Source organism: Saccopteryx leptura, chromosome 1 (assembly GCF_036850995.1).
Source record: "Saccopteryx leptura isolate mSacLep1 chromosome 1, mSacLep1_pri_phased_curated, whole genome shotgun sequence".
Taxonomy (NCBI): Eukaryota; Metazoa; Chordata; class Mammalia; order Chiroptera; family Emballonuridae; genus Saccopteryx; species Saccopteryx leptura.
Genome location: NC_089503.1, coordinates 132,867,212 through 132,880,129, shown reverse-complemented (window position 1 = coordinate 132,880,129; position 12,918 = coordinate 132,867,212). Strand labels below are relative to the sequence as shown.

The 12,918-nt window shown below is 49.2% G+C and overlaps 1 protein-coding gene across 3 annotated transcripts in view; it reads right to left on the bottom strand.

Annotated features, from left to right (window-relative positions):
* Positions 1-1,434: 1,434 nt before the first annotated feature.
* Positions 1,435-12,918, bottom strand: part of LPCAT1 (lysophosphatidylcholine acyltransferase 1) — a 47,291-nt gene continuing 35,807 nt past the window's right edge. For 2 of the 3 annotated variants that reach the window (XM_066374847.1, XM_066374865.1), the window contains 6 exons: positions 11,496-11,578; positions 9,182-9,307; positions 8,418-8,571; positions 6,728-6,826; positions 5,109-5,250; positions 1,435-3,710 (listed from right to left, as the gene is read on the bottom strand). In XM_066374847.1, coding sequence (XP_066230944.1) covers positions 3,526-3,710; positions 5,109-5,250; positions 6,728-6,826; positions 8,418-8,571; positions 9,182-9,307; positions 11,496-11,578 — 789 coding nt within the window. In that variant the 3' untranslated portion in view covers positions 1,435-3,525. The remainder of the gene's footprint in view (positions 3,711-5,108; positions 5,251-6,727; positions 6,827-8,417; positions 8,572-9,181; positions 9,308-11,495; positions 11,579-12,918) is intronic. The other variant, XM_066374856.1, reaches the window with a different exon arrangement.

The window sequence follows — 12,918 nt, the reverse complement described above, 5'->3', positions numbered from 1 at the left end:
ACTTTGGAATAAATATTTGAATCCTTTCACCAGGTCAAGAATCCTCATCTTCAGTGGTACTGACTGGTTGGAGCCAAGGAAACACGAAATGGGGGTGGTGGTGGTGGAAGCTTTAAGTACAACTGCTGCAACCTCATAACTGCTACAGAAATGAGGATGGTGCTGCCCGTGCAAACTGTCTTCTGGGCCTGGTGTATATGCAAGAGTGAGAAAGCATGCACATTATTTTAACTGCTTACTTACTTCCCCCACTTCTTGGTGTCTGCTGTTTAATAGAGGGAAGATGAGTGATGGTGAATGCAGAACTTCGTAGCTTAGTTTTCATGTTAGAGATTATCCAACAGGTGTGTGACTATGCTAGAAGAATTAACATCATGTACGGGAAGAAGGCGAGGATGGACACGGAGTAGCTGAGGGACAAACAGTGCTGGGTATTCATCAGAGTACTGAGAGCCAGCAGCCATTCCATGAGCTGGGGCTGGGGTCTGATGCTATCCTATCAGCGTCTACTGGTTGGGTCAGCAGATGTGCGGAGGAACAGGGATGGAGAGAGCCAAGACTAACATGTGACGGGCAGAGACTTTCTTCAGTTCTAGATTCCCGTGGGTCTCTAGGAGCAGCCCGTGGACATGTGTCCTGTCACAGCCCGTACCAATCAGAATGTAGGAGAGCTGCACACACACAGAAAGGAAGCCAGTCCACGGCAGGCGTGCATCCTCGCCATGGGCAGCCACCCAATGCCCACTGCCGCCGTGCCTCTTTTGTTTAGACTAGAAAGCTGTGGTCCATCTTTGGATGTGAAAAGTCCCGATCTTGTTTTTACTTTATCCCTTTCCTTTACTTAGAAAAATTAAGCAAATGTAACCAATTTCAAAGGCAATACCCATGTATTATTTTAAAAGGGGCCTACAAGCACAAAGCAAATAAAAACAGCTGTTGTGTGCATGACGTCACTGTGGTGCATGTCTTCTTCTGTTACTCATGGTAGTAGCTTCTCTGACTTATTTCTGTGAACAAACCATATCCCTAAGTGTTACCTGAGCCCTGAAGCCAGGCGCTACATAACCTTGATGTTTTCATGTGCAGTATTTGGGATTTTAATGTTTTGTTTTACTTATATTTCTAAATCTCTTACTGACTACAAAGTGTGTGTAAGGTATATGTGCTTAATATAGAGAAATGACAGGGGTCAACTCACTAGGGAGGCAGCCACATAAATCAGCAAAGTTTTGCGAAATGCCAGCCACTGTCCACAAGACAGCCAACACTCCAGACCTACCCTTGGCTCTCATGAAAGCTTCTTCTGCCGAATTTCTATTACTGTGTTTCCCAAACATGCTAGCAATTTCATCTTGACTGGTTTTCCTGTCACAGCTTAAGACCTGTTTGTGTTGTCTTAAGAACAAAAACAAAAAACACATAACAAAGAGCATCTTCAAGTATATAGGACTTTATGTTTTATTCACTCCATCGAAACCCGAAGTTCTTCCCGCGGCACCTTCCCAGTGCTGTCCTGCCTCACACTAAGGGTTCAGCTCCGACACTATGTACACTCACAGCTCTGAGTACCACTGAGCCACCATGAGAGAGAAAAGGGGTCAGGAGGGGCAAACATCCATTCAAAGTCTGCTTATCAGAGATTTTTTTCCTGAAAATGCACAGCAGCATTTCATTCAAAAAACCCTTCATCCGCAGACACAAAGGACAGAGGCCACAAGTCCAGGCCCCTTTCCTCAGAATATCTTAGTTTACTCACCTCCTTCATTGGTTATTGGTAGGTTTTTCTCTTTTAAAAATGAATCTTTATGCATTTTACAATTATAAAATCAATTACCATTAGGTATCAAGGCTGCATCTGAGTTTCTGTTGCATCCAACAAGCCGAGCGCCCTGAAATGGCCCTCAGTTGACCCCGTCCGTTTGCATCCTGGCTGGCAGTGAGCAGCTGGAACAAGGTGGAGGTGACAACTGACCGGTAGTGGAGGGTGTTCCTATCGTCTACTGGTGGAAATGCACGTCATGGATGCCTTAGGAAATTAGTAAACATTTTCCCTGTGCTTCTGGCCTTGGTGGTCACTTTCGATAGAGATGCCCCAAATATAAAATTCAATTCTTTAGAAATTAAAAAAAAAAAATTTTCCCCTAAAGAAACCCAGAGGCTTTGCTTTGGGGCACAAACTGGAGTCCGTGGTTAGGATTGTGCTTGAAGGACAGGTCCCAGTGATGTCCTAAGGAAATGAATCAAGGTGATTTCAGGGAGAGCAAAGGCAACACCATGGTGTCCCCTTTCTTATGCTGGGAAGCACCGCTCATCACCTGACTCAGGGAGGAGAATGGAGTTCCCTGTCAGACCGATGCCGCCTTTGTCGCAGTGACAGGAGGCACATCTGCATGAGGCTGTCACCTACTCCTGCTACTCTCCACACTGTTTCCATCTGTGCAGCTCATCTGTCTGCAGGGGCGGCTGCTTTGCCCTACCCATCACAGAGCCAGAGCAAGGAGATGACCCATGCATCTGTCCCAGGACTGCAGTCTGCGCGAGGCGCACACAAAACACACAGTGAGTCAGGACCAGTCCTGACCTCCTGCCTACCTCATGCCATTCACATTCAATGCTTCCACTGGAGTTGACACTACAGTGAAGTAGATGATGTCATAATAAACAGAAATACCAAGTTGGTAATGTTTATAAAAAAAAGAGGGGATTAGAAAGGATTAAGAATTGGAAGTAGCAGTTCTGGGCTGGTGTTTGTGGTGGCCCAAATGGGAGAGAAATTGACCTGGTAGAGAGAGGCCAGAGAGAAAGTGAAGTCAAAGACAAAAAGAGCCTCAGATTCTATCAAAAAAGGGCCTATAAATAAATATTCTCTGACCCTCAAAGAAAAATGAAGTAGAAAATCAATTTTTTTTCTTTTTTAAAAAAATGCTGAATGTTTCCTGAAGTATCTAAATGAAGTTTATAAAATACTCATGAACTCCCACAAATATAGAAATGTTTAAAAACCAGATGGCAGGTCGGTCACACTGTGACTTCAGAGGTTGGCAGCGGGTTTGTGCTGAGATAGAGACACGCCACACGCCCCACTCTCTGCGCACGGAGGCTGCCTGCTTGTGTGTGCTGCTCAAACTGACCAAAAGGGGCCGGGTGGAAAGAGTGAGATGGAAACCTAAAACCAGGATACCTTGGGTAAAAACAAGCCATGCCTGGTGTCCACTCAGCCCCCCAAAAGACCTGCCCAGCAGGGAGACCCCCAGAACCCCGCCAAGATGGGCAGGACACGCCCACGCAGTCTTGCTGTGAGGAGACCGCGCCCCGTGAGCGTGAGGTTTTCCTTTCAGATGCCTCATAGCTGCCCCGCCAGCCGGTGCCTCACAGAGGAGCAAAGTGGAAACACTCCAGCCTCTGGAACTTGGGCCTGGGAACAGCGAACGTGCAGCCTATGTGGAGAGTGGAACCCGGAGGTGGTCACGTGGAGGCTGGGTGGAGGCTGCCAGGGAGCAGCCTGTCTGTCCAGCACTTTCTGTCCTAGTCCAGTTTCTTACGTACAGGTTTCCGCCCAGCATCTGTGTTCTCGGGGCTGAAGTCAGCACAGAAGCCATTGGGGGTGGGAGCTGGGGGTGTCTGTGCGCAGCTCTCAAAAGGTGGCTGGTCAGGGTACAGATACTCCTCTGCAAAGTCGGGGTACATTTCTGCAAACCTGTTGAAATCAGCTGGAAAGACAAGGGTACCATGGTTACTGAGGCCCTGGGGGCAGACATCTAGAGTGTGGAGCTCTTCCCTGGGCCTGGGTGCACCCCCGTCCCTCTGGCAGGGTTGGGGTCTACCTTGACGGTCTTGGAGGTGATGACAGGAACCCACACTTAGTTTTTTTTCTGTTGTGCATAACAATCACAGTAAAAACACAGGGGCAGCCCCTGCATCCTCTCACCTACTCCTACTTTGGGAACACCTAAGGAAATAGCACGATTTCGAATTCAGTGGGTACTGTGGGTACTCAGTGCTTGTCAGAGAGATTCTTCTCATCACAGGAGCTGATTTAGGGACAGGATGGAGTGTTCACATGGTGACTGATACTCCATGAGGCAACACTATTGATGGACACATCGGAGCACTGGGGAGGTGTGTAGAGGGTCACCTTCCAAACTGGTCACAGAGCCTGAGTGCCTTCATGCTTGTGCATTTCCCAGTGACCCAGGGCTCGGTGTTGGAGTGGAGAGCACCCTCAGGCTCGTATTCAGGCACCCTGAGAGCAGGGTGTAGGAGCCTGCAGGTTCCAGGAACACACATGTCTCCTTGTGGGAAACTAACAACAGCTTTTACTGGGAAAGTCTGCAGTTGGTCTGGGTCATTCCAAATCTCATCAACAATCCCAAAACCACTGGGAAGCATGACCGACTTTAATGTAGATGTGGGCAGAGTGTGTGTGTACACACACACACACAAACACAGAGCTAACAACCCTCCAACCCCACACCCCTGTCTGACATTTGGATGCAATTTTAAAACATATCCAAACAAGACGTGCAAGATGACCTTTCCTGAGCAAATGTTTACTTGTTTCTTAGCAAGAACACATGCTCATTTTGATATGCACATGCTGGCTGGTGCGCTGAGCACATTGTTTCCTGAGATCCTGTTGCCCAGTCCCCCTCTCAACCTGCATGTGGGTTTCAGGCCCTGTTCCCTAAGGATCTGGGACATCAGGTTTTGTGTAGCCATGGTAAGAGAGCCAAAACTTTCCCAGAGAGCAGCTGTACAGCAGTCAGTCCTCAAGGGCGGGTGGTCTTGCTCCTGCAATCGGACTCTGATCTGGGACCCCAGCTCTGGCCTGGCGCACATGCCTGTAGGCCCCAGGACAGCGTCCATCCTGGGTCCAAGTTCCACAGGTGAGCTTGGAATTTGATTCTAGTAATCACTTGCAGAAATGAGATTTGAAAGCTCCACCCATCCTGGCCAGGTTTCAGGAAGAACGTTTCTCCTGAGAATTTCCATGTTGCGGGAGACACAGTGTGTGTGCAGCCTGGCGAGCACAGGAGGGCAGGGACTTCACGTGTGTCCCCTACTTCCTGCACAAGTGGGCCATCCTCCCTGCTCCCGGGGCCTCTCACCAAATGTGATCCTCCCCTTCTCCTCCTGGTCAATTGCCCGAAAGAGGTCGGTCACAGTGAGTTCCGCCACCCCTAAGGCTGTCTTGAGGATGCTGGACAGGGCGTCTTCATCTATGCTACCATCTTCCTGAGACCCATACATCTGCAAGGCAAGGCCAGTGTTACCCGAGGTCCCCTCCTCTGTCCTCGGCCCGCTTCTCCTCCCCTTGGTGCTCCGGCTTCCCAGCAGGCCGTTCCCCAGGCAGCAGGGCCAGAACCTCCTCGTCAACCTAGGGAGCGCAGAGCCTTCTGAGCAGCCACCCACCCGCCCATTTAGAGGTGGGCTCCACGGGGTGGTGTTTGTCTGCCTGGTCAGGGATGGCACCTGTGCCCTGGGCCTTGCCTGGCACACATGGGCACATATAGGCTTTTGCTTAGTGAAACAAACGACCCTCGGGAGGTGGCCAACCTACTGACCACACCCCCGCTCTGATGGCTTCCATTGTTCCTGGGGGGTGATGAGCAGGCACAGCAGGGCAGCGTGTGCCATCATCGACGCCAGCTCCACTGCCAGGAGGGCTTCCACATGAGTGCCAGCCTGTCGGGAAGGGGGTGCCGTCCTCTCCCCAGCACCGCTCCTCCTGCTGCCTGCTATGCCTGCCCCTCAGGTGGGAGCCTGGGCACATGGCCCAGAAATGGTCATGCTCTCGGTTCTGAGAAACAAGCTGAGCACCTCCCCCACAACTGTGATTATGTCACAGATTCTACTGCCCTGCAGGGCAAGGGCCCGTCAGAACAGGGTATGCTGAAGGCAAGGCCACCAGAAGGGGCATGATGGATGCAGGCCTGGGACCCTTAGACATGGCCTTCCCCGTTCGGGAGGAGGCCGGTCAGGCTTCCCTAGACCTCACCCAGTGTATTCCTTGGCGTAATCCACATAATGTACCTGTGCTGAAACGAACTTTCCAGTGTTGCTGTGAAGAGGGTCTGCTGGGTTAGAACCAAGAGGAGAGGCTTCTCCAGCCAGTCAGAGGCAAGCAGCTTCCTGATCTAGACATCAGGTTTTCAAGGGTCTGGCTAATGTGAGTTGAACCTGAGAGAACCCCCTACCCTGAGACTCTGACAACACTGTGTCATTAGGTGGGCAAAGCTGACCTAAGTCCATCTTAGGTGTTAGTGTCCTGGTGAGGTCAGCTTATCTTCAGATGGACCGGGACCCCCCCATTATGGACTTCTGTAACTCCCAGACTCCTGGCGAATGGCCTGTCTAGGGTGCACTGGGGCAGGCAGCTCCTTAGCACCCTGGACCTTGCTTTTCTCCCAGTGACAAGGCTGATTTGGAGGCCATGCTGGGAGAACAAGTGAGATGTGTGGCACCCAGCTGCCCCGCCCAGATGCCCCAGAACTCAGGAGGACTCATCCTGTGCCCTTCTCATGAGTGAGGATGAGTACTTCCAGGAGGAATTTGATTGGAGGAGGTGCATTTTTACATACAATGGCTGGTATAAGCTTATGTGAACACAGCCCTCAGGCAAATGGTTGCTACCACATTATAAGGGGCTGTGAAAACGCATTACAGGTCTGATGTAACCCACGTCTCACTGTCCCATAAATTAAACTCATGCAAACTCCGCACTTGCCTTGAATGCCAGATGCATGGTGTCCAGGGTCTGGGCTGGCCGGCAGACGACAGACAAGGCGACCACGTACTCCCGTGGGTCCATCTCGCTGCTCCCACTCTGCAAAAGAGAGATGCCCTCAGGGGCAGCTCGGCCACCTTCCGCAAAAGACCTAGGGCCCAACACTGGCTGCTGGGTGAAAGTACGTGTGGCGTGGTGACTGCTGCCTGCAAAGGCTTTTCCTTTGGAAAAACAGACCTGCCAACCGCAAAACTAGCTTTCGGGCTCTGAGAGCCTAGTCTGCCAATGGCCGCACAGTGAGCATGCAAAATAAAGGTGCGTCCCAAGCTGGATGTGGACACACGGGAGCAGGCCAGCTGCGGGTATCCAGCAGGCCGAGTTCACACAAGGTCCCAAGCCTATGTGCTCCTGGCTCTGGGAAGGTGTTTAGCCTCGGGTCTGAGGCTCTCTGTGAAATGGAGAACATTTTTACCTTTTAAGACCTTTGTGCCTTTGAAATAGCAGAGAAAAAAAAAAAAGAATAAGCCACATACTTAGTGAGATGTCTGGTGCTCAAGAACACTCACTAATAACACATCACCAGATGTTAGCAGCGGAAACCATGCTCCCTCCTGACACTGTTGTCAAAGTACCCGAGTGAAATGTAGCCACAGCTGTGGCTCCAGCAGCAATGGAAATCCACCCTCAATGTGTATAAAGCTGCCTTCACACCAGGGGCCTCCCAGGTGGGCCACCTGTTCAACTACACACTGTGCTGCTGCAGAACCTGCAAACTCATGAGGGCCCACGTGCCCAGACCACTCACCTGATGCTCCTGGTTCTACCGGGCCAGACTACGCTGCGCCTTGTGGCCACACAGGACATGCAATGTTGTCACACGGAACATGCTGTATTATCCACATTGAACATGCTATGTTGTATATGCATGAAATTCTATATGTTCACATGGAACACACTATGCTGTCCACACGCAATGTTTTTCACACAGAACATACTACGTGGTTCACATGGAACAGTCATGGCTGCAGGAGCCCCTTCCCAGACACTGCACGACTGGCTCCTACAGGACGCTCAGCACAGGTGTCCACACTACAATACAAATGTCCAGGAATGACCAGGTGTGGCCGGTGTCTGGTCAGCCATGGCAGCCTGCCCCCGCGGTTCTCTGTCTCCCACCCTCCCGAACCCCGAAAGGCCAGCCCACAGTTCAGCCAGCATGTATGACCTGATTACGTGCTTTGCAGAGAGCGGCGAGCGTGCTGTCCCAGGAGACCCCCACGCTCTAGACAGAAGGCCGATGGGACCTCCAAGGCACTGTCCAGAAAAAGGCCACTGTTTAGCAGTTCTGAAGGCCTGGTGAGCTGGGCCGGTGGAGGCCTCTGGGACAGGGGCATAGTAGGAGCCAGAGGCCAAACTGTGTAGCATCAGGCCTTTTCATAGTCTAAGAAAACCCAAACTACAGATAAGCTTATCAGCAAATGTTGATTTAAATGTCAAATGCTTTGTGCATTTAAAAACATGAAAGGCTACACTCTAAAAGATGGGGGGCTGGTAGTATGGGCCCACTAAGGAGTGGTTTCCCTCCTCCACTTCCAAAATTGTCTAAAGGATGTTTATATTACAGGGATAACAACAAATACTTTGAAAAGTAGGTTTTGCATCCTCTACCCCCGCCAGGTGACAGTGCTACCTCGTCAAACAGGGAAAACATGTCGGCCAGGGTGTCTGAGACAGGGACTTCCAGGTACGCCGCAAACTCTGAGATCTTGATCTTCTCTCCCCTCTTCATCCGAGCACTTTCTGCATATCTATCCAAATCTTTTTCAAGTTTTTCTGGTTTTAGGCTAAACAAAAAAAGAGAAAAAGATTTTTAAAAATAAAAATCACAGAATGCCAAAAACAGGAGGTTTACTGTTTTATATAGACCCAACAAAATATCAGAATTATTTACAGACTGGGCATACAGTTTTCAAGAGGCTTTTGGTAACTGAAGGCATGCAATGAGCTTTGTCCGAGCATCTGCATAAGCTCTTAGACCTCTGGCAGAGCATCTGTAAGCCAGGACATCTCCTGGGGTGGCTCCAGAGACAGCCAACACCAGCCATCAGGGGCTTTAAGGCACTTACTTCTGTGCAGATTGAAGCTGGTATTTGAAAAAAAAAAATCACTAGAATAAGTCCTCCAACTCTCTCCTGGATCCCTGTCCTGAGTGACATCAGGCAGCCCGTGGGCACCCTGCCACCTCCAGGTCAGGCAGCAACACTTGCAGGGTGGAGGCCTTGGCGAGGTTCTGCCAGAAGTTTCTGATCCAGTACAAAGCTTTCCTCTCACTGTTGCCAACCGCATCACACCTGCTTTGTCACACACTGCAGCCCTGACATTTGTCACAGCACTTAAAGGAGTGTCCTTTCTGACTAACTGCTCAAGAATTAAACAAACAACCAAGGCACTCACCCCAGGCCCCTCACCAGCCTGGCAAATTCTAGAAGGCAGGTGTCTGCAGGGAGACGAAGCTGTCCTTCTGCCAGGGCCAGCTGGCAGTCCTCGAAGGTGTAGTCAGTTACAGAGACGCCCAGGGCCCTATGGCAGAGAAGAGGGCCCCCACCATGAGTGCCCCGCAGGGCGGCACCCCACTTCACAGGAGCTTCCGTGGTCTCTCCCGAGTCAGCCCTGCTGGCAGAAATCCTGGCAGAGGCAATGCCGACACGTGTGTCCTACATTCTGGTCTGAGCCCTCACAGTATAAGTACCCGCACCACACGGCGATCTGCACACGAGGGGAAGCCTCTGAAGGCCGTGATACACAGGAAGACAATGTGGGAAGCCCACGTTCAGCATGAAACATAAATGCTTAGTACCTGGGACTGCCCTACGCTTTGCTGTCAGCTCAGTATTATCTCGGTTTGCGCCCTCCTAGAGAACAAGCATGCATTTGGGCCTTAAAGATGCAACATCGCCCCATGGGGGGTTTGATGGAGAAGTTCAACTCTTTACAGGTGACCAGGGATCACTTTTATCAGAGCTGGTACTGCCCTAAAGTTAGGGAGACAGAACTCAGCCATTCTCAGAACTGTGTCGGAGACCATAACAAATAAACTTTCCTGACTATTAAAGAAAACATTCGAGGTAGGAAATTTATCCAGTATGAAAAACCAAACAGCCCCCCACCCTCATTAACTGATTGGGCTTTCCATCATGTGGATAAAAGTTCCTGTTGCCATGAAAATACAGTGTGTAATCATGTGAGAAGGAAACAGTAGCTCTGACATTCTCCTTGACAAACACAGTAGTATGATCCTTTGGAGACAAAAGCCAGAATCGTATCGGCAGTGTCTTGGACTCTTCCACAAGAAGGCGGAACGAGGCCAGCTCAGGGGCTGCTGGGAGAGCCCTTGGGATCCTGGCCCCTCTCAGGTGCATTAGAAGGTGAGACTAAAGACGAGGGAGGCAACAACCTACTGAAATTCTCCTGCAGCTGCTGAGACAAGGGGGTTCTCTGTCCTTTCCCATTGGACATATCACAATTCCTCTCATTAATATGGCCAATTTCTTGAGGATACATAGCTTTAGAAAATGTCAAGTTAGTTTGTTTCAATGTGTACTAAGAATATTTATACCTAACCCGTTGAGCCTGCAATTCCACAAATACGTCTTTTTTTTTTTTTTTTTTTAATCAAGAGGTTGAATAGGGTGTCACAGAGCGACCTGACTTCTCAAAAGTTAAAGGTCAAGCACATCCTGGTGGTTGGTGTGTGGTTCAGAGAGAGGGAGAGGGAAATGGAGCTTCAGAGGGTGGGTGCCCAAGGCGAGAGGGGGTACTGTTCCACTGCACTCTGTCCCTAGCGCCCAATTTTCTGGGGAGCCTGTGGAGGAAGGCCAAATACTTTGTTGAGTTTAATTCATGTATGTTGAGGTGACATGCATAATTTTTCCCAATAAAGTCTCAGAATACATTGAAGTGGGGGTGCAATGTGTATACCGAGATGTTTTATTTAAGAAGTCTAAGTCACACAGGTCAGCAATAGCAACTGCTGACCCCCTGTGCGCAGCAGCTGGACCCCTCAGTGGCTCACAGGGCCACTGAGCTGCTGAGCCCCCTCCAGGCACCAAGGCGGTCAGAGTCAGAGGCAGCCCCTGCTGCCCTGAAGGAGGAGCAAGGAGGAGAGGGGGAAGAACAGACAGGAGGGACGAAGGCGGTTAGAGGGGGAGGAGTATGAGCTGACATTACTAGTACCTGGGACACGCCAGGAAACAGGTGAGCACATTCCTGACGGCAGCCTGGGTGCCATACAAGTGGGATGAGTTACTGTACAAGGTTAGGTGAGCAATCAGCATGCTGAACTTGGTAAGATGGGGCAAGAACATTAATAAACACTGTACGGGCAGATGCACGGTGAAGCTTCAAGGGTGCTCCAGCCCAGCCCCTGAAGTCTGCACAGGCCAGCACCTCACTCTGCTGTGGGTCACCACTGGAGTGACTGACTGACAGCAATGAGCACACTTGATATTTGTGAAATTAAGTGATGATTAAGCATCTTCCAAATGCTGAACAGAAGAAAAGCTATCTGACAGAGGAGATGTAAATGTATGCACAACAGGCACAGCCCATGCTTGTTCACGAGCTTTTGTAAGAACCCATCTTCCTAATGCTGTTGGCTTTCTTGTGTTTAGCAATGCTGAGGAGGAAAAGAGCAGGTGAACAAGAGTACTGAATACTCAGGGAAGTCAAGGGGGTCAGGGGGCCCGGGAGGAGGAAGAAGGGCACTCACTCAGCCATGATGCGCCGCACATTGTTGGCGTACAGGGCAGGGTCCTTCTTCTCCTCCTCCGAGGGACTGTACACTGGAAGGAACTGAGCACACAGACAAGCTGCCTTACTGCCACGCTATCACAGGACACCCACTCTGCCAATGCCACCATGAGTGACAACTGCAAGTCTGGCAAAATTAAGATCTGCCAAAGCATGTCCCATTAGAATCATCTTCGAAGTTGTCACATGTGCACATAAATGTGTGTGTGAAAACTCACAACTTACCATTCCTCACTAGGCATGCCCACTCCCCTGACACTGAAGCAGTGGCCAGTGTACTGTATTTATAATTGCACACAGGGGCTTAATCTTTAGATACAAAAGAATTACATGTGTGTTTTCATTTCTAGAAGCCTGTTTGTGTTAGGGATAATACAACGAACTATTTCTATGTAAAAGATAATTATTAGCTTTTTGATATCCACTGCATTTTGAAGATAAGTTGTCTCATGAACATGTGTCTTTGAATGAGCAACACTTATACAGCATTTTATATAAGTCCTATCATGGATAAAAGGCCAACAACCACCACTGAGCCCTTTTTCTTCGACACTAATACTTAAGAATCCAGAAACATCCTGAAATCCTATCAATTCTCATCATATAACTCTAACGTTTTGCTTAGAGTTACATTGAAAGGACCCACATAAATTGCAACAGTTTCTCACACTAACATTGGTGTCTTCAAGGAGTAATACCAGGAAATACGTTTAGATGGATTTCACAAGCCACACAGCTTCTTTCCAATGCTCACAATTAGAAGCCAGGTCTAAAAGAGAGCTGTTTCTACCAGGAGGTCCAAGGCAGCCCTGGATCTTCTTCCTCAGAGCCTGACTCCATTGTGCTCCTGGTTACCAGGAGGTGAGCCATATAAAATGTCCTAAGCAGTGGGCCTGCTACCCTTGACCTTGGGCCACGGACCTTTCAGCTCAGTCCTCAGCATTAAGTAGCTTACAGTCTACTGAAGTGAAAACCTTGGTGAAAAGCCAGCTCATTTGTAGTCAGTTTTCTCAGCAAAATTTATCAGGAGGTAGTAAATTGTTTCACTAAATACTTAAGTTGCATATGACTCATCTTTAATTTTCAGGTGCAGGAGTGGCCTATTAATTCCCTTTTTAAGAAAATGAACTCTATTCCTCATCCACTCAGATAAAACTTATAAGCTAAACAAATATAACTGTATTTAATTTAACTGAGAGGATGGGTGTTGGGACTTTGTCTGAGACATTCAACGGGATGCAAACTGAAAGGCAGGATATGTGATCTGACCAAGCATCAAAGAGAGAATGACAATATGTCAAATTCATCAGTATTAGTATCAGATAAATATAAAAGCTAAAATAATTATTCATTGCATATATGTTAATTTTATATGCCCTCAA